Source organism: Papilio xuthus, unplaced genomic scaffold, assembly GCF_000836235.2.
Source record: "Papilio xuthus unplaced genomic scaffold, Pxut_1.1 DF828037.1, whole genome shotgun sequence".
NCBI classification, from domain to species: domain Eukaryota; kingdom Metazoa; phylum Arthropoda; class Insecta; order Lepidoptera; family Papilionidae; genus Papilio; species Papilio xuthus.
The window spans coordinates 1,437,672-1,458,528 of NW_013530612.1; the positions used below are offsets into that span (position 1 = coordinate 1,437,672).

At 33.0% G+C, this 20,857-nt stretch overlaps 4 protein-coding genes across 10 annotated transcripts; 1 reads left to right on the forward strand and 3 right to left on the reverse strand.

Annotated features, from left to right (window-relative positions):
* Positions 1 to 63: 63 nt before the first annotated feature.
* Positions 64 to 6,269, reverse strand: LOC106114734 (zinc finger protein 800). 7 transcript variants are annotated; one of them, XM_013308041.1, is made up of 11 exons: positions 6,087 to 6,269; positions 5,467 to 5,656; positions 5,299 to 5,382; positions 5,017 to 5,225; positions 3,614 to 3,806; positions 2,909 to 3,317; positions 2,545 to 2,609; positions 2,345 to 2,464; positions 2,061 to 2,172; positions 1,750 to 1,924; positions 64 to 940 (listed from the first exon to the last, which is right to left on the reverse strand). In XM_013308041.1, the coding sequence occupies exons 1-11, from the start codon at positions 6,164 to 6,166 to the stop codon at positions 715 to 717; spliced, it is 1,863 nt and encodes a 620-aa protein (XP_013163495.1). In that variant the 5' UTR covers positions 6,167 to 6,269; the 3' UTR covers positions 64 to 714. The 7 variants fall into 7 exon arrangements, with proteins under 7 accessions (XP_013163495.1, XP_013163496.1, XP_013163501.1 ...); XM_013308042.1 differs by lacking the exon at positions 6,087 to 6,269 and adding an exon at positions 5,966 to 6,032; XM_013308047.1 differs by lacking the exons at positions 5,017 to 5,225; positions 5,299 to 5,382; positions 5,467 to 5,656; positions 6,087 to 6,269 and adding an exon at positions 4,455 to 4,536.
* Positions 6,270 to 6,620: 351 nt separating this feature from the next.
* Positions 6,621 to 11,321, forward strand: nclb (PWP1 homolog no child left behind). Its single transcript, XM_013307976.1, has 13 exons — positions 6,621 to 6,788; positions 6,896 to 6,954; positions 7,218 to 7,333; positions 7,583 to 7,662; positions 7,973 to 8,078; positions 8,241 to 8,348; positions 8,641 to 8,815; positions 9,052 to 9,148; positions 9,413 to 9,583; positions 9,677 to 9,767; positions 9,848 to 9,929; positions 10,653 to 10,804; positions 11,239 to 11,321. The coding sequence occupies exons 1-13, from the start codon at positions 6,705 to 6,707 to the stop codon at positions 11,295 to 11,297; spliced, it is 1,380 nt and encodes a 459-aa protein (XP_013163430.1). The 5' UTR covers positions 6,621 to 6,704; the 3' UTR covers positions 11,298 to 11,321.
* A 1,288-nt stretch (positions 11,322 to 12,609) lies between these two features.
* Got1 (Glutamate oxaloacetate transaminase 1) lies at positions 12,610 to 19,384 on the reverse strand. Its single transcript, XM_013307978.1, has 9 exons — positions 19,143 to 19,384; positions 18,455 to 18,562; positions 16,138 to 16,211; positions 15,282 to 15,390; positions 14,983 to 15,200; positions 14,758 to 14,908; positions 14,390 to 14,555; positions 13,927 to 13,998; positions 12,610 to 13,666 (listed from the first exon to the last, which is right to left on the reverse strand). Exons 1-9 carry the CDS (start codon positions 19,252 to 19,254, stop codon positions 13,447 to 13,449), a joined length of 1,230 nt encoding a protein of 409 aa, XP_013163432.1. The 5' UTR covers positions 19,255 to 19,384; the 3' UTR covers positions 12,610 to 13,446.
* A 679-nt stretch (positions 19,385 to 20,063) lies between these two features.
* Positions 20,064 to 20,464, reverse strand: LOC106114652 (uncharacterized). The gene has a single exon (XM_013307930.1). The coding sequence runs from the start codon at positions 20,377 to 20,379 to the stop codon at positions 20,107 to 20,109; it is 273 nt and encodes a 90-aa protein (XP_013163384.1). The 5' UTR covers positions 20,380 to 20,464; the 3' UTR covers positions 20,064 to 20,106.
* Positions 20,465 to 20,857: the final 393 nt, after the last annotated feature.

Consider the following 20,857-nt stretch of genomic DNA (forward strand, 5'->3'; position numbering starts at 1 on the left):
TTTCCCAATCACTATAGACAAGACTTTCTTTATTTCACTATGAAATGAAACAATATCTTTTGTGTTGAGATTTAATTTATACTAATTTATTACATACAAAAACATGCACAAAATAACATACATAAAATGTTGCAATTTATAAAATATAGGAAAAAAAAGTCATTGCTACATTTTTATACATAATACCGCGTTTCGTAACAATTTAAACTGATATAAACCAATGAACAAGGTTAAACACTGTTTTATTGAAAAAATATTTGCAAAGGTTTCATTTCTAGAATTTTTTCATCAGATAAAATAGTTTACACTGTGACAACAATCTAAATTTAAAACACTAGCATTGATATACAGGTTATATTATCATCAGCTCACTATATGTCACCACTGAGGGGCTAGGAGTCTATCCAAGTTAGGTAACTAGGCCATAGTCAACCACGCAGACCTAGTGCGGGTTGACTTCTCACATACCTTTAAATTTCTTCACAGGTATGTGCAGGTTATATCATGTTGTCACTGTAAGGTTTCTATATGTGAAGGGTAAACTCTCCACACCCCAGAAATCAATATTTTGTTCTAAGCTACCGCATACCATCTTTCGATCACATCACATAACATCAGGTGGGATAAAGGTCAAGTCTTAGTTTAACTTAACTTCCACTACACATAAGTCCATAACTCACGTATATTATGTATATATACGTAATTCAAAGAAAACTAACTGCTATCACTACCAAAAACACTTCTTAAAGTGTCCTCCATTTGCACATCACCATTTTCATTCACTTCACTACATTGTTCACTCTTTGTATGATAAATCTCTTCGTGTATCGTCAGATAATATTTATCACTGAACTCTTCGTCACATGATTCACATTTAAAAGTCACATTTTCTGGTTTTGTTTTCGGTTGACTGATGGAAAACGTGTCACGAATTATTGGTCTGGAATAGAAAACATTTACGTTTAAGTTTTGTGTCATTGGCTAGACATACTATTGTTCCTGCTGCTTGTTTTATATAAAAAAACAAATTTGTTACACTTGCTCTAGCAAGGAGTCCCATCACAACTTAAACGCAAGTATAGTAATAATAGCCGTGGCCCACGACTCCATGCACCCGGAATTAAAAAAAAAACATAAGAAGTAGCCTATGTATTCAAACTTTCATGAAACATGATGATAAACTTATGTAAAAAAGCTAAAACTCACAAATGTTCATCCAGTAGTGGCACTGACTAGGGCCCCGATGGGCTAGAAGTTAGTTGGTGCCGCCATAGGACGAACATACGTCAGTGTTTTAGCCGTTTTTATTAAGTTTAAGTAGGCAATGTGTTCTTCCAGATTATATTTTTAAATTATATTTTTGTCAAATTTTATCAAAATCAGTTAAGCCATTACAAAGATACTTTCTAACAAACATCCATCCAACATTTATATTAGTAAGAGATATATATATAAATAACTAGCTGTCGCCCGCGACTGCGTCCGCGCGGGATTAAAAATAGATGTTCGTCTGATGTCTCAGACCTACTCAATATGCTCACAAAATTTCATGAGACTCGGTCAAGCCGTTTCGGAGGAGTATGGCAACGAAAATTGACACGAGAATTTTATATATAAGATATTACATTCAATATTGCTTGCTTGTGTTATCGTAATTTTACTTCCCTATTATAAAGACATGTTAATCTAAGGTATAAAACACGTAAAAGTTTTAAAGCCTTTACAAGATCATGTAATTATTATTTTTACCTTTTAACATCCTCCAAAGTCTTGGGCTTCTGTGGCTCCTTATTCGCGATTGCTTTGCACTTCCGACTATGTTTAGTGAGCTGTTCAAATGAATCAAACTTTGCTGAACATGCATAACAAACACTCTTGTTATGACAAGTCTCATGAACCATCAGATCTGTTGATGTCATAAATCCTGCAATAAAAAATAAAAAAATCATCTATATCCATAATCCAGCTGTTCTGGAGATACTTTAAAACATCCATCCATCCATCTATACATTCACATTTATATTAGTAAGATTAAGGCTATTTGTATTATTTGTACTCACTCCTTTGACATGTACCACAAACAAATTCCTGTTTCCTTTTCCTCTTCTCCGGTGAACAACTTCCAGACTTTCTTTTCACTGATTTATAAGAATGTTGAGCGATCACATGAGCCTAGAAATACCAGAACATTAATTAGTTGTTGTTAATGTTTTTTTTTTGTAATTCTATTTTCATTTCAATTTGAAATTATTCAAGAATTTTAGAACAGATTGAGGCATCTCTTATTTCAAACAAAAAACATTTAGATATAAGATAAGGTGTGGAGATATGAATTGATCCCTACCTTCAAGCCGGTGACACTGTTCAGTTCTTTGCAGCACAACATACACACCAGAGGAAGATCTGTTGGTATAACATCTACATCATCTATATCACTAAGTGGTTCCTCCTTTATTTCTAGAAGCTGAAAATTGTATACAATATATCTAAGACTAAGATTATAATTGGTATTTTTATTTTATTTTTATGCATAAACATACTTACATCGTCTTTACCATCATTACCATTTGTTAATGGAATCTCCTCATTTAAGTCATGAAAAACATGTCCTGAAACAAATATATTTTATATCAATTACTCTATAATTATATCAATATTATTACATTATGGGACATATGACCAATTTTTTTAGTTTTTTTTAAGATTGCATTCATACTTAAATTACTACTGAATAATATATTATGACAAAGAACAACTAACGACTATGTCACACAAAACCTGAGCCACTAACCCCCCCCCCCCTAAAATGGTCACAAAGTATGGGTATGTTCCCTTACAAGGCACTATGAGGAATATACCATTATAACAAATTTAAATTAGAAATTTCAGTATGTTATAAGGTGCTCACCATTTAACTCCAGATAAGGTGAATGTGTCTCATCAATTTGTTCGTGTTCCTGAGGTTGCAATAACATAGGTTGCATCAACTCTTCGGGTTCAATTTTAATATCTAAACTAGCCATTTCTTCTCTAGGATAATCCATTTCATTATATTCATCTTCCGACATCACTTCTTGCTTAATATCGACATCCCCGTAATTATCATATGTCCCATTGATATTTTTATCTATTTGAATAGGTTTAGGCCATATTGTCTTGATATTATTACAATTGTCATTATTTTCAGGTGATTGTGGATATCTCTGACGCAGTAATCTATCATTTTTTCGTACAATATAAGCAAAATCACATGCACTCTGTAGTTTTAGACAACAAGGCTCACATATCACTTTTGAATATTTATCTGTTTGTGTTATCTGAAAATCAAATTAAAAACAATATTTGAAAACATAATGTTACTAAGATTAGGAAGGAATAGTTATAATTTATTTTATGCAATTTATTTCATTTTGTTTATTAAATACCACAATTTTTATAAATATAAACATTTGGAGGTTATCTAAAACATACGCACTATTATTGGAGTTACTGTATTTGAACCAACTCTTCGTTTGGTTCTTTTGTTTAAGAAAGTAAATGATTACATCAACATATATATACTTTATCTAGTAAAGTCTTAGTTCATGTTTCTCAAATAGGCAACTTAAAATACCTGAACATTTGCGAGTTTTGCTAAATCCTCAGCTATAGTAGACTCCATGCCATCCCAAGGTGGTATCCAGCATTGAAATAAATCGACCAAAACTGAATTATTATCAATCGCCTGGAGACATGTCCGGCATTCCGCCAATCCACATTCCGTAGGAACGACAACTTCCTCTTGATCTTTACTCATGTTCCTTGACCTAAGCCACAAAATCGTGAAGATTTAGTTTTATTATAAATATTATTTAGTATCATAACTTAAAAAATCACAAAGACTAGGAAATATAAAATCGAATAATCCAATCGAAAGTAATGTCATGAAGGGAAACAATATTGACGTTTAAAAAATGATGACAAACTAGATTAAACAAAAAGTTACAAGTTTTATTTCAACAAAAATTTGTGTAAATTTTTGTCCAAATATTTAAACACAATGATCTTCTTGCATCTATTAAATGCTGAATGCTTTTATTTTTAGAAATAAGAACACTATCTGTACACACCAAAGTTATTTTGTAATAGTTAATCGACAATCTTATTTCACCTGTCAGAACGTTACTATAGGGTAGGGCCAAATTGGGGAACAAAATTTAACCTCAATAAAATGTTTTTTTTTGCAAATTACAATTAAATATTTCATATGAAAAACACCTAATAAATTTTTAATAACTTGAATTTTCCATGAGCGTTTTTCCTTTATCACGCAGTGAATTGGCTGTGACGGTGATACACTTGTCTATGGTTCTTGGACTTTTTATCATTACACTTAAAATTTTATATTCACATATGCTTTATTAAAAAAAAATGTTAAATTGCTAATTTGGGAGGAATATTTTAATAAACTTTCCCTTCGTAATAAAAGTAAACTATGTTTGTGGCAAATCACACAACGATTTAAACATCACAGATAAAATAACACTCTTCAGGAAACCAAAAAAAAATAGGTAATGTCGAAATGTCAAAACGAATAAAAACTAAGATTCTTATAGCTTGGATTCTTACATTGATTATTTGGACTGTAGAGAAAGTTTGGTATGGATACCCTCAACTTTAAACTTTTTTACTTTGTAACGTAAATGACAATCACCACGCAAAGTATCTTTGCATATGTAATCCAATGTACTACGAAATAGTGATGGGCGGTTGTCTTATCGTCAACGGAATGTAAGGTGTAATATTTGCTTTCATCAACTCATTGATCAACTATTTATAACTAGTTGAAAGTTTATAATGAAGCAATTCCCAATCAGAGACTGCTCCATAAACTGAACAATGAATTCAATTAGTTTTAGTGAGTTCATTGTGTTTTGTGAAATTGATTTGGATCTTTACAAACATGTAAGAAATTCACACGAAGTAAAATACTATAGAAAATAAGTGAATTAACGCAATATAGTATTTCTTCTATACCTTTTCGGGTTCTTGTTTTCCAAAGTTTCTTTTTCTTCTAAAGTACACTCTTCTTTTATTACTGAGGACTTCTCTTGCAACTTTTTTACACATTCTTTTAAAGTAATAACTCTGGCTTTTAAATATCGGTTGTTATCTCGAAGTTTCTTAATGATTTTGTTTTTTTTATTCAAATCACTTTTAATCTTCTTACTCGTAGAAATTTCTACCTAAAAATACTACGGAATTAAGTAAACCAAATTAATGTTTAAATAGTGACGAAATAAAAAGAGTTTTTCGCACATTTTTGGAAGGCGCCTTTTTAGACGTTTGCTGTTGGGGTTTTAATATCTCCTCATTTTTATAATGTTGTTCTTGTTTTGTTTTCTGAAATAGAAATAATAAAGGATGAAAACATCCTCGCTATAGTCGTATAATCTTTTGCAACTAATAAGCGATTGCACAATTTACCGAGCAGTAACAGGTGCGAAGAGTAGGTATTGCCCCTTTGTTCAATATTCGCTTGATGTTTGAATATATTTTGAAACTGGATTGCGTAAAATGATCCGAGCAAATGGCACTTGTTTGTGTAGGGTTCCATTTATTACTTCTGTTACAAAATTTTCTCCATTCTTGTCTTACTGTAGGATCTCTAGGAAACCTTGAACCAAAGTTACATTACATACTTTAATATTTGGATGTTATTTTCGGTTACAAGTATTTAATACTTTTAACAGTATTAAAGGTTGACGTCATTATAATATTAGAAGATATCTCTTGCTTATTTTACACAATTTACAACGTATTTTGCATATGTCTGCTATAACCTCCGTCTTAATGGTACGGTGCGGTGCCAGGGTCAAATTAAAAATAAATAATGTCTGGTTCACTTTCATTAAAGATATTGGTTTCGGGTTCAAATTTTTTCAAATAAATAAGAACCACTTGTTTTATCATTTTTAAAATTAACCGTAAATTAACGATGAACATCACTATGACACCAGCAAGTATTTCTAGTTGTTTTCTGACGTAGAATGAGATAAACGGTTGAATAAGGATAAAACCACTTGTTTTCAAACTACAGTACTAACTTGTGATATGAGACATTATGATTGCGTAAATTTGAAGTTTTAGATCTTCTTTTGCACAAGTAAACTGCACAATTCACCATGTTTAACACTAAAACGAACCAAAAGAATTTTAGAAGACTAACGTCAAATGAAGAACTTTCGTATCACTCGTATGGTCAATTTGGCCCACAGACTAATAGTGAGGAGACTCGATTGTGTTGATTCGATAATTTTTTGATAAGTTTAGTACAAAAAAAAGTCCTTCAGTTTTACATGATCTTAACAAATTTTTTTATAAAAATAATCTGAGACTAACATGTAAAAAAGAATTTTATTATTTTTATCAAATATTGTTATTTTGTATCATACTCTTGTTTTAATCCTCTAAAATGCAAATTATTTTTTATGTATTTTTAAACCTTTATCTTTTTAATCTTTTAAAAAAAATCCATCGTTTTATTTATCTTTTTATTATCGGGATGTTATTGACTGTAGTCTTTGGCATTTGGAAACAAAGAGTATATAAAATAATGTTTGGAAAGGTCAAAAATATAATAAACAAAGATCTGTCAAAATTGTCAAATACTGGTGATCAAAAGCACGTTTTTACTTTGCCTCGTGCTAATATATCAATAAAATATGGAAGAAAATACACCAACTGTTAGCTTAGTATCATGTATGCATTTTGTGCAAAGAGGAGTTGCCAAATCTGTGCCTGAAAAAGTATAATTATTTATTTATAATAACAATATTTCATAAATTATAAATTTATACAAAATACATCATTTTTAATTGTAAGGAATATTTCTAATTTTATCCTGTTATTCCAGATAGAATTAACAGAAAAAGAATTGGAAAAAATAATTAAACAAACGGCTGATGATTTGAGGTATTTATATAACTACTGTCTTAAATTTTGTTAATTTTAAATATAAAATTAAATATTTTGATCATGATATACCCTAACATTATGTATGTACCAACCAGTTTAGAGTATATGATGGGCTCTTTTTTAGGATGAGCCGTTTATGTTTAGTTCTGTTTCACAAAGTTTAAATAATTTAATGGACTAAAATTCTATTTGCAACAATCACAATCTTAAAATATAATATTGTAGTAGTACTTAAACTTTAAAATGTACCTATTAAATAGGATAACAGAACAGGGTGATGATCAGAGTGATGAAGAAGGTGAAACAGAAACTAGGGAACCACCAGCAAACCCTAATGATGAATTTAATTTTGACCAATACGATGAAGAAGACAATAGTGAGTAATAATTATTCATCTTCCCTCTAGGTCACAACAAAATAATTTCCATCCATACAAAACCACATTCTAAAATTTCACTTTTTGCCTTTAGAGGTTCAAATATCTCAATATGGACTTCAGTTTTCTCAATATGAAGTTCTAGTACACGCAGTAGTGCTCTTCAACCTCAAAGGCTATTAACCATGGCATAGTAACATTCATAGATAACACCAGAAACTTATATAAAATGTTTATTATACTTTTCAGCGACAGCAAACCCTATTGGTATTGGTACTGTGGCAACATTGCCTAACCTAGGAGACCTCAGTGAAGATGTTCAGATAAGAGTAAGTGAGATGAATCATTTTTATTTAACTTTACATACATATGAATAGTAGTAAATTAATGTTTTTTTAAATCTCATTCAGACATAACTGGAAATGCTGTTATAGGTAGTTTAAATTTTTATTTAACAACTCAAGGTCACTGCATGCACCAAAGTGTCCATAAACTACAACCAGAATGCTTAAAAAGCCACCTAAATGCTTAAAAAAATATAGACACTAGTAAAAAGTTCCAAATAACTTGATGTTCTATTTAATATTTGTCATTTTTCTAGTAAATGTATTTAAACATTCACTAATTGATTTTACACAGACAGAAGGACCGGACAGTGATGAAGAGGACGATATAATCAAACCAACAGACAACCTTCTTCTTGTAGGGCATGTGGAGAGTGATGCTAGTATATTGGAAGTACACAGTAAGTTGAACACTACTTATTTGTCATATGTAAGACACTGGCCACTGATTTATATTGCAAGTTCACTTTTCTATATTAAAATTGTAATGGCATTGAATGTGTTAATATTACAAGAGGAATTAAGTATTTATATGACCTTACTTAAGTTATATTTTGTTTTAGTTTTCAATAAAGAAGAGGGTTCATTCTATGTTCATCATGATATAATACTGCCGTGGTTTCCTCTCTGTATAGAATGGTTAAGTCATGACCCAACAGACCCACAACCAGGTACGTTTATTCTATTCCGTTTCGATTTTTCTACTCTGAGATGAGGCGAAAGGTAGGCAAAGCATCTGCAATTACAGATGTCCATTGTCGTGCTCGTTTGCCACCTTGTAATATAAAAAAGACAAGCTTATTGAGGCCTGAGTAATTATTTTTTTATATCATTATTAACTCTATTTTGTTATTTACTATTTACTTCTAGATGTGTGTAAATTAAAAAAAATTGCTATTGGTAATTAATTTTGATTAAAGAAGATTTCTTTCTTATCTGATTTTATTTTGTTTTGTAACACAGGTAACTTGTGTGCGTTGGGTGGCATGGATCCAGTCATACAAGTGTGGGACTTAGACATTGAAAACTGTCTCGAGCCAGCGTACAAATTGGGCAAAAAACCCAATAAGAAGAAAAAAATAAAACGTATAGGACACAAAGATGCTGTGCTTGATCTGTCGTGGAATAAAAATTTCACGTAAGAAATTTAGGTTAAACTAGACTTTTAACATATCATGTCAATCTGCTTAAGCAGCGCGGTCATTTAGTAATAAAATAGTTTAGTCCCTTTGAAATTATACAAATTTCTTAATTTAATGTATGGAAAATATTTATCCTGTATCCAAGTTGATATATAAGTGAGAATTCAAGTTGAAGTTAAGCATATTTTAGGTTAGTAATTCAATCTTTTTACTATGTTGTTATTGTGTACAGACATGTCCTGGCGAGTGGATCTGCTGACAACACGGTACTGCTATGGGACTTGGACCAAGGCACGCCTCATACCAAGATCAACTGCTTTTCCGATAAAGTAATTATTATTCCATTACTACCCAATTTTTATTAATGTTTACTCAAAATATTGCTTCTAGTGAGAAGAACACTTAGGAGTTGCTAATGTCTCCAATATTTTTTTTTTTTGAGAAAATCCAAGATGTGATTTCATAGAAGTATGAAGACAGTCGACAACTACACTAGCATTGAATGTGTTAAAAGTTTTGAAGCTATGTTAATCTCTTTCATATTGTTTTATGAGAAGGTAGTTGTAGTTTTTAACATGTCTGTTGTATTTCAGGTACAGTCGTTGTGTTTCCACCCGCTGGAGGCGCAGACATTGTTGGCGGGCGCGTGCGACGGACGTGCGCGTGTGCTGGACTGCCGCACACCGGACACGCACCGCGGCTGGTCCCTCGAGCCGGAGATAGAGCGCGTCGTCTGGGACAAGCATAACCCATTCTGTTTCGCTGTCAGTCACATTTTTTTATAAAATACTTGTTTTTGTATTTTAAATATTAATGGTGACTGTGAAATATAATAGTCAAGCATTTTTTTAACACAGATGAGTAACAACGTAGGTAAAGTGGCGTATGTGGACTGCAGACAGGATCTCCCTCTTTGGACTATTGATGCACACGAAAAGGAAGTAACCGGTAAAGTTATACCTTTTTAGAAATGTTTGTAGACTTTTATGTGTAATATCCATTGAATTTGTGTTTGTGTGTTTTATCAGGACTGATACTGAGCGAGCAAGTTCCCGGCCTCTTGATCACTGCGAGCACAGATGGCACTCTCAAGACTTGGGATGTTACGAGGTATTATTGTTTTTTTATGTTTTTAACGATGAAAAAAGGAATGGATTTTTTTAAATCGCTAGAATAACATATCGTCACTATCACCTACTTGAAGCTTACAGTTTTCTTCCCCATTAATTTTACGCTTTGTCTCTCTCACCACTGTGAAAACGTTAGTAAAAATGTTATCCTCCATCTTCTTATTTAGCAAATTTTAACCATTGACGTGGTATTTTGTGCCTATTTGATTTGCTTTTGGCGCTGACGGTTGCGATTTATAGCTGCTGAGAATTCAAACTAATAATAGAGATAGAATGAACTATCTATAACATAAACAGACTCATTTAATTTTGAAAGAAGCAAAAGTTGTAATTTACAAGCATTGAGCATCTTTAACATCTACGCACGAAATGTCCCGGCTCGCCCGGTGAAATACCACAACCATACAGTAGACAGGCGTCAAGTGGAAGCAATTCCGCGTGCAGTCTGATGAGTGTGCGTCCCGGAGCCCTAATTTAGTCCTCTTTCCCTTCCCACCCTCTTTTTTATATGGAAAGAATGGAGAGTGAAAGTGGACGATGAGCGGATGCATGGAAAAAGAAAATATTTTCTTTCTGTGCATACCCTCCGTCGATTAAATGTAGACAACGCATATGCAATTGCCTATGGGCAACGATCGCTTCGCTATTTCAGGTGGCCGCTCGTTCATTTGCCATCTTTTGATATAAAAAAAAAACTTTGCAGCGGCGGAGCTACTCAGGTGAGCATGCGCAGTAACAGATGTGGGCAGAGCCTGTGTGTAGCCACCTGCCCCGACGCACCGCTCTCACTGGCGCTCGGCGGAGACAACAAGCAGTGCCACATCGAGCTCGTCGACCTCACCGTTAATGAACAAGGTCAGCACTACGCCATCTAAAGCCTTAACAATACATTTTCCATACTATCTTATTGCTTGTGGACGTTTGTGTTAGGTTTACAAGAAAAGAAGATAAGTTCTAAAATACACTAGTGTATTTTAGTGTATTTTTCATCTGATTAATCACGTCAATATAATAAAAAATTAATTATATTTTGAAAACTTTAATGTTATACAAAACAAATACGTGTTTTTTGCTGAGGGTGTACTTGAGGGGGGGGGTTAATTTGCTAAAAGCGTGTTAATAGGCGACCCCTAATGTGAATGTTTGGTATCAGTTTCCCGCTCCGCCTCCAAATGGATCAGGCCCCGCCCACAGTCACGCCTCTTTAACTGAACATTACCTGTTTGTAGCAGTGTTTTAATACCAAAGATAATGACAGTGTTTTGTAAATTGTCTGTTTTGTTTCTTAGTACTGAATCGTTTCGGTCCTCGCATCCCAGCAGCCGCGACAGAAGCCATGGAGTCCTAGTTAATATTGTTATATGTATTGTTTTTAAGAATAACGAATACTTTTATGTTCTTCATTTTAAAATTACATTATGTATAAAGTTTTGTGTACAAAAGTATTTGTTCACGCGACTATTTACTGTAAGTAAATACTTTAAACAAGAAAATAATTAATAAAAGACAATGAAAATATTAAATTGTTGTTTAATTAACACACTAGTCCTTATTTGCAATGTTTAGTTGTGAAGGGGTATTGTCTATTTCTATCTCGCTTTTATCAAAGATAATTTAAGAGATGACGATACTTAATCACTTAGTGGAAATCAGCTGTTAGCAAAGAGAACTTTTTCTATGAAAAATATTGATTTAAATACGTTTTAATGACAAAAGAAATATTATTTACAATATCATAAAAATAAATATTATTAAGAAACCATGGGTTTCTGAGATCAAAATCTCTATAAACATATCGTCATTATCTTTAACATGATATTAATCGGAATTTTTGATGTCAGAAACCCACAGTTAGACCTTCACCAAAGCTTCCGTCACCATTATCATCACACAAGTCAAGTAAATGCTTTATTACCTGACTGTTACGGCACTCATAATTTAGGACTTGGAATGCTGAAAAGAAAATGTTTGCACGCATAAATAAGGTGATTAACTAAAAACTTATTTTCGATTATGACAGATTTTTCTCACAAACCTTTTAACTTATATTTCTGAAAAAATGACTAGAGGAATCATCAATTATCTAGTTGTCAAAGAAGGAAACCTTTGGGGTATATGTTTTTAAAAAAAATTAAATAAAAAACAAAATTGATAACAAATGAGATTATATATTTGAAAGCACATACAAAACATTTTTGGAGAATGTTAAAAAATAACACTAAATGCTATATAATTTTGTAGGTGTTCATTACTTTGTTCTAGACTTGAACTAAAAGCTTATAATACTGGCTGACATTCAGCATATACAAACATATATATCACATATTCTATTTATTATGACCGTATATGTATCTGCCATAAAAACTTGCAACGGCAGTGATTTTAATAAATACTTTTTAAATAAATTTATATCTCTAATTTGTGAATTTGTGCACAAAATGTGCAATAAAACAGCTAAATTCTTTATATAATATATAAAATCTTAATAATATCAATATATATTCATAAATTTTTAATATTGCTTTGAATTTCTTTGTTGGTGTTGTATTATGTACTATATCGAAATAATGTTTGAACAGATATTTACTTACACATAAAGCAATAAGCTTTAATATTAATAAATAAACAACAGTTTTGAATAGCGAGAACGATTTGTTATGTTAAAAAGCTGCCGTAACACGAGATGTAAAAAATACCATGTCATAGATTACTTAATCTATGATTCAAATGTCAAAGATCAAAGATGTTCTTATACATTACATTGTACCTTTATTACTTTCGCTTATAAAGTATTTTTCAACTTTATAAAGAAAAAAAACTTCAATCTATATTTTGTGTCATCGAAACATTAGTACATATAAAGTTATAAACAAATTGGTCTCGAATTAATGCTTTTTCGTAATCGTAGGCATATCTATGTCGGTGTCTTACAGTGTACAGTCAGCTACATAAATGTATACATATACAAACTTCAAATACTAACATGCGCTTTCGATTTCAAAGTATCCCTATATTCTTCTTACTACGATAACATTTTTTTGATGAATCCGTGAATACGTATTGTTAAAACCGAATATATAAATAAGTTTCTAAAGTTTTGTAACTCAACCCAAGCATGTAACCCAGAGAGTTAGGCACAGACCACGGACCTCCATTTATCATGGCCAAACGAATCTCCGCAATCCACTTTTTGCCATTTCGGGAGACGGAACGACACGCAAAGTTGCCGCTTTTTTCCCCGGAAACCCACACATATCTTTGAAATTTCTTTGCTATGTGCATGTTGCATTACGTTTTCCTTCACTGTAAGAATCTCGGTAAATCGAAAAACATATTGTTACATTGGAGGATTCTGACCCAGGTCCTGCAGATTACTAGTTAAGTGCTTAACCCCTGAGTCACCGACGCTCTTTTTTGTAAGTGTATACATACTGCAGCTGAGTGTACCAGACAACACAAACAAACCGGTCACCGCTATGATCAGGTAAAGAAATACATTACTGTTGTTGTGGGAACTTGGTGACGGCGTCGTTTATAGCTCTGGCCACGTACTGCACGTTGCCGGGGTTGAGGCCGCACACGTTGATGCGTCCTGTACGCAGCAGGTAGATGTGGTACTCCTCCATCAGGTACTCGCTCTGACGCTGCGTCAGACCAGTGTAGGAGAACAGACCGATCTGGTTCACGATGTGGTCCCAGTTGCCCGGAGTGCCGAGTCTGTTAAAATAAGTACAAAATCATTGTTGTGTATGTATGAGATAAATCTTTAGACCATTAGAACATCTTGCTAAATTAATCTTAATAAATGCGCAAGATGGATGTTTTTTATATCTCCAGAATGTCTATAGAGATCTCTTTGCAATTTGGCATACATATAAAACATAATCTGGAAGAAAACATAGGCGACTAATAAAGTTTTTTTATAAATTCCGCGCGGACGGAGTCGCGTGCGACGGCTATCACTATTAAAAACTCACTTGACTAATTCTGATCTTAATGCTTCTCTCATCTCGATGACTCTAGATGACATTTGCTTGATGTGGTCTCTCCTGTAAACCGAGAATTAACATAATAAAATGTATTTCTAATAATAAGACTGGACATCGTTCTACAAGAATGATGGCAGCTGGAAAATATTTGAACATGGTTATATTTTGACCAATAAGCAGGCAGACAGACAAATATGGCAGCTGCAGGATTTAATGTTGCCATTTTCATAATTTCGAAATTACATAAATATATCACTCAAGCTACATGTGGGTAAATTTGCTAATGTGGGATGTCATTTAAATAGTAATGAATTACTACGAAAACTCATGTCATAAGTTATAAAAGACTAGGAAATTTTTGCTCACTGGTAACACTCAAAACTTGTAGGCGAAGTGATAATGTAAAAAAAACTGCCATAAGATGTTTGTGGTACTACAATGTGACACTTGCCATTGATCGAAGAGATGCTTGTTGGTGAGCGCGGTGGCGACGACTCGTGCGCCGTGCGCCGGCGGGTTGGAGTACATCCCGCGCACGATCCACGTCAGCTGCGACTTGCTCGGCGCCACGTACTTCGCGTCTGACATTACTATGGCCAGATTGCCCACACGCTCGTCTGTAAACATTCATTTTACATTAAAATATAATTAACCTTGTGGAATCCCGAATGAAAATCCTACTTATCTATTTATATACTTAACATACTATAAATAGTGTGGGATATAAGTTATTTTAGCACAACTACTGCTGACACAATTAATAAATTTACCGACTCAAAGGTATTTAGTAAAATAATAATAAAACATGTCAGTACTCACTATAAAGTCCGAAGTTCTTTGCATAAGACTGAGCGCAGACGAGCTCGAAGCCTCGCTTTACGAAGTAGCGCACAGCCCAAGCGTCACGGTCCAGGTCTCCTGAGGCGAAGCCCTGGTATGCGCTGTCGAAGAACGGGAACAACTTGCGTTCCTGTAAATAACAAATAGCTCGATGCGTCTCTTTTCTTAGCTGAAATTCCTTCAAATATTATTTGTATCGCTAACCTCCATAACATCGGCGATCTTCTCCCATTGCTCATGAGTGGGGTCAATGCCGGTGGGGTTGTGAGCGCACGCGTGCAAAATGATAACAGAGTTCTCGGGCGCTCCTTTCAGGTCAGCGATTAAACCGTCGAAGTCTATGGCGCGCGTCTCCGCGTTCCAGTAGCGGTACGAGCGTGGTTGAGTGAAACCAGAGTTCATGAACACGAGGTGGTGGTTCTCTGCAAACGTTGATTTTTTAGTTCATATATATCTGTGTTCTAAGTTCTAGATGCACCATAACGACGATAGTCGTAACTTACCCCATGTCGGGTTGGAGTAGTAAAATGTGGTGTACTTCAGATGCTTGTTGAGGAACTCTGCTCCCACGCGCAGTCCTCCCGTTCCAGACAGCGTTTGAACGCCAAATGCCTAACACATATTTTTTACTCGTAAATCAGTCATAAGGGTATACAAATAAAGTTTATACAACTAAGAAGACTGGCCGTCAACACTTTTTGTATGCTACATACATTTAGATTCAGGTATTTCACATTCCTTCAACAATTTCTACAATCTCTCGAACACGTACTATAACGCTATCATCTCTTCATATAGATAACAAAAATGTTATCGGACAGATAAACTATGTATCCTACTCTTGTATATAATTTATGATCAATTCGATTGCTTATTAGTTACTACAACGCTATTTCACTGTATTATTTCATCACATTCGATCGTTACTTAACACGTTAGCTGCCAGAAGATTTTTCGAAAAACGAATTTTTTTTTTTTAATTTTGTTCAAAACCATTTCAATGGGGCCTTGCGGGTCACGCTGTATACAACAATTCGTTTAAAAAGCCACAGCGAGGTGTTGAATGGATGTATGGCTTGTCGGACACATAGTCCGACACGGCCTGATTGAAACATTAGCCTGTCGGACATATAATCCGACATGGCAGCTAACGTGTTAATATAAAGTGTATGAAGCGAACATACACAACACATCATGTTTGCGTCAAGATAATGTAAACATTTATATAGATGTATTAATCCAACGCGAACGGAACATAAACACTGCCATACCATAAACAACTGATATTGGAATTTTGCTTAAATTTTGCTAAATGCTGGGTACTGTAATTGATTGCTTATATTTATACGAAATACTTACACGACCTTCGGCGATCACAGGGTTATCTTCTCCTAGCAACATTGACACTGACGCTGACGTAAACTGCTCCAAGCCTAGAAAACAACATATCTATATATATAGCGAACGAAATATAAACTTTATAATATAGCTTATAAAGAGTTAACATTTGTTGAATATACAGGTACTAACACTTTTCATTTTTTTATATCATAAGGCGGCAAACCAGCGACAGTTGCCCATAGGAAATTGCATATGCGTTGGCTACCTTTAATCGACGGAGGAGAGGATACATATGAAGAGAATATTTTCCTTTCCCATGCATCCCCTCTTCGGGAAAATCCACTTCCAATTCCCATCCTTTCCTTATAAGAAAAAGGGTAGGAAGGGAAAGAGGACTAAAATTATGCCTAAAAGTAACCCTACATCAACCATTTAATCCTTCGATTTCGTAATAAGTTAATCGTAATTATAACCTTAACATCTTTAGCTACTATTATGTAAAAGCAAGATAAAGTATAGTTTTTGTTTCGCCAAGTTTCCCAATTAACCATAACGGCATGCAAGAAGTATACAACATTGTAAAATGTACTCTATTTCATATAGCATAGAGTCCATTATAAAAAGGTGATTTAAATTCATTATGGGCTACTAAAATTGTTCAGATAACCTATCACTTATGACAAGATAAGATGATAAAGATGTATTGTTAGCTAATACATGCACTTTAAGAGCCATGGTTTGAAATTAACTAATGTAATTTTTAGATTAGAGTCAGATAATGAAATTGGCTTCAATCTATTTCGAATAAAAGCAATTTCATTGTTGCGTAGTAAATTAAAAACTATAGATATTTGTTGATTTAATTAGTCAAGCACTTGACTTACAATCTGTAGGTCCTAGGTTCGAATCCCGCCATGTACCAATGTGTTTTTCGATATCTGATTTACATATGTACATTTATCCGACGTTCTTATCTGAGAAGAAATTCAAAGTTATGTGTGAAGTCAACCATCCCGCATTTGGCCATTGTGGTTGACTATGGCCTAGTCACCCCTAACTGAGGTTAGGCTCCGAGCTCCTCGGTGGGGATGTATAGTGAGCTGATGATGTTGAAAAAATAAATATTTCTATTATTAACTAGATATGAACATAAGCTATTACCGAGTTTCATTCTATGACAAAATGTTACATAAAATTTAACATATTCACCGTTTTTTTCTAACACCAAAATGTTTGTAGAAACATATTGTCATCCCTGTCTTTCATCTTTGACTAAATAGAGATAACGATACATTTTAAATGGGGATTTAAGGACTCAGAAACTTACAGTCAATGCTAAAATTATCACATATTAGGATGTAGTACAAAGAAATAATTAATAATGCACTTATTTATGTACAAAACTGAACCTAAGCACTGTCAAGTCAAATACTGAACTATCAGTATGGATAGTCAGCGGAACACTAAAAGCCTTAATCTGATCTTGCGGGGCGAGTTTATGCATTGAATATGTTAAACAGAAGAGAATTCATGTTTAAAATAGAACTATGTACTTAATATAGCTATACCAATATAGACAAAGTGATATTTAAAAATAACTAGTTAGCATAGTTTCTCATAAACAACTGCATAGCTGGCTACTGTCCAGCTTCATAATCTATTTACTTTTCTATTTATAACATGCATTACTTTGTCAACGGAGTTTTCTAATATAAACATTGTACACATTAAAATAAAAATCTAGCTGTATATAAAATTGTTTATAAATAAAGATAAGTTTGTATTATTTTACTGTCACTTTATTAGTTAAATAGTAATAAATTTAATGTAATAATCCATATGTTTCCTATTGTTATCTGGATGATAAATTTGACAGGAAATTATAATCTTAATAATCTTACTAATATTATAAACGCTAATGTTTAGATAGATGGATGTTTGTATAAAGGTATCTTAAGATTGATTGAATGTGTCTTGATGAAATTTAGCATATATATAGAACATAGTCTGGAAGAACACATAGGCTAGAAATTGTTTTTTTTTATTGATGGAGTTACAGGCTACCATTAGTGTTACATAAAAAAGAGGTAATGTTATCAACACCATCAATTTTATGACTTACTATTAATCTTATGTGAATACAAAGATATTTTATCTCTATATTTTATACACTGTCATTTAAAGTTAAAAGAAATAAATATTTCATGCAATAATGATTGTGCCAAATATGAAAAAGACCTAGTCACAATTAGTAGCATTTAACACGTTAAAGAATATTTATTTTTTTACCTATCAAGCTACCAAAGTCTAAAGTATAAGGCTGATAAATTCTTACCAAGTACTGGTAGATATTCATGCAGCAAAGATTCATCCTCTGCCATCTGCTTTTCTGTTCTGCGCACCACTGGCAGAACCCATGGCTTACCATTTTCATCTCTATATGCTAAATTGTATATAAAATAAGAAATCAATATGTAGAATTGATAAGCAGACTTAAATATCAATATTATTTCATGGTGCATGATCTGAACAGTGGTAGTAATTACAGGATGATCTAGCAGGTTAGAAAGTCCTCTATAAAGTATATACATTTTTTATTCAGTGTGTCCGGTACAACCTTGTTAGTATAGTTATAATAAGGTTGATAACAAACAAATCTTCTAATTGGATCAATTGACATAATTACTCTCATCCTCATAATCACATGTTGAATAATGTGGGAAGTCTTGTTCTATTTTAAAAATGTACTTTATTATAATTTAGCTATAGGTGTGACCTTCTGATGATGTTATCATTAAAAATTATGCTGTGCAGCGCAAATGTTTCGTTTCTTTAAAACTTTTTAAATCTTCAAAGTATTAAGTTTTTAAATAATTTATTAAATTAATTTTGGAAACATGACGCTACCGGCCGGTTACATAATAAATTGTTTATTCGTAATTTTAATCACTATGAATGTGACAGTATGATAATGGTAATTTAAAATAAATTTTAAATAAAAAAGTATACATTTCCAAACTTACCCCCAATTGTTAAGTTGACTTTATTTTTAAATGTGTCATCAATAAAAAGTTTATTAAGTTGGAAGACTTCGATCGGAGGTCCTTGTTCGACACCTTCAAAACGCGAACCCATATTTGTATCAAGTTATTTTACCTCAGTAATACTGCTTCAACTAAACTAAAAACTTATCAGACATGCAAACTTATTTTGTTTGAAAATTATCGCGTGACCTTCAAACGTCAACCAATGTCATTTTCATTTTGCAGTTGCGTTAAGCAGCGTTCATGTTCAAGTTTAAGGCTCATTCATTTTCACTATACATTTATGGCAGCATTACTTAATTTTACCCAATTTTACCCAATTTTACCATTATTGCCCATGCCCTCTTGACCACAAATTTTTGGATACAAATCAACACAAAATTGTTCTCATACTAATAGTTTTTTCGAAGTTTTGGTGAATAGTTTACAAGCCTTAATCTTAATTTAAAATGTATTAATATAGAAAAATACTAATTGACGAATCATATTTTAATTATTGTTCATTATTTATTTATTCGCGGACGGATCGAGGCAGCGTAGGTAGGCCTCCCGCACGATGGAGCGATGACCTGGTCAAGGTTGCGGGAGTGCACTGGATGCGGGCGGCACTTGTCCGGGCATTGTGGCAATCGATGGGGGAGGCCTACGTCCAGCAGTGGAAGAATTTAGGCGGATTATGACGATGATGATTTATTTTAATATATATTAAATTTTATTCAAATGGCGTTAATTCGTGTAATGTAAAAACTTGTTTATAGCAAAGTTTATGGCAAAGAAACAAGCTTTCGTGATAATAGTTTTTGCGTTTTACTGCTATGAAGATATGAACACAAAACGCAAACAAAATCATTATGAATCGGCAACGTTGATGAGAAGGGGTGATACACAATAAAAGATCCATTTCGTTTAGATAATGTTTATGCTTGTTGTTTGTTTATGAAGCTTAAAATCTTTTATACTGTGTATAAACTGGATTATTCAAAAGACAGACTCTTGGATCATCTGGTCTCATAATCATGTATACAGATTTGTATTCCTTATTATCTCCATTCCTTTTTTCATAGTTGTAGACTCCAACAATACCAAGAACAATACCGATTGCAGCCATACAACTTGAAGCCATAATTTCTGGAATTTCCCACCAACCTCGTCTGATCAAACCAGATAAGGTTTTGGCAAAATGGATTTGATGACCAATGGTCTTAGGCATAGGCATATTGAACTTTTATTTAATACAATTAAAAATTCAATAAATTTGATCAATCACTTCGTCAAACGTACTATGCTTGTCAACTATAATTTTATTGCTTTATCAGAATTTGATATTATGCCACGTACTGGCTGTAAAGATATAAGTTCAGTTGAAAATAATTGAAATACCGTCGTCGTTTTAAATGTTATAACTTGAATATATCAAGTAATCATCTCGTAACTCCTTTATGAAATTGTAATGTTTGTTATATTTTATTCGGGCGTGCTTTTTCTTTTCTTTTTTCGTCTTAAAAAACTACATATCTTAAAAAATTCTATTAATATCGCAAAATTTCATATAAAACTTTCGAACAACTTAATATTAAATTGTAGTTCTTAATTTTCTATTTATAATATATTATCTAAAAGACCTTAAGCCAAAAATAATAAAATTACATAAAACTAAAAGTGTCAATTTCACTAGTCTTTCACAAGCTCTTTGC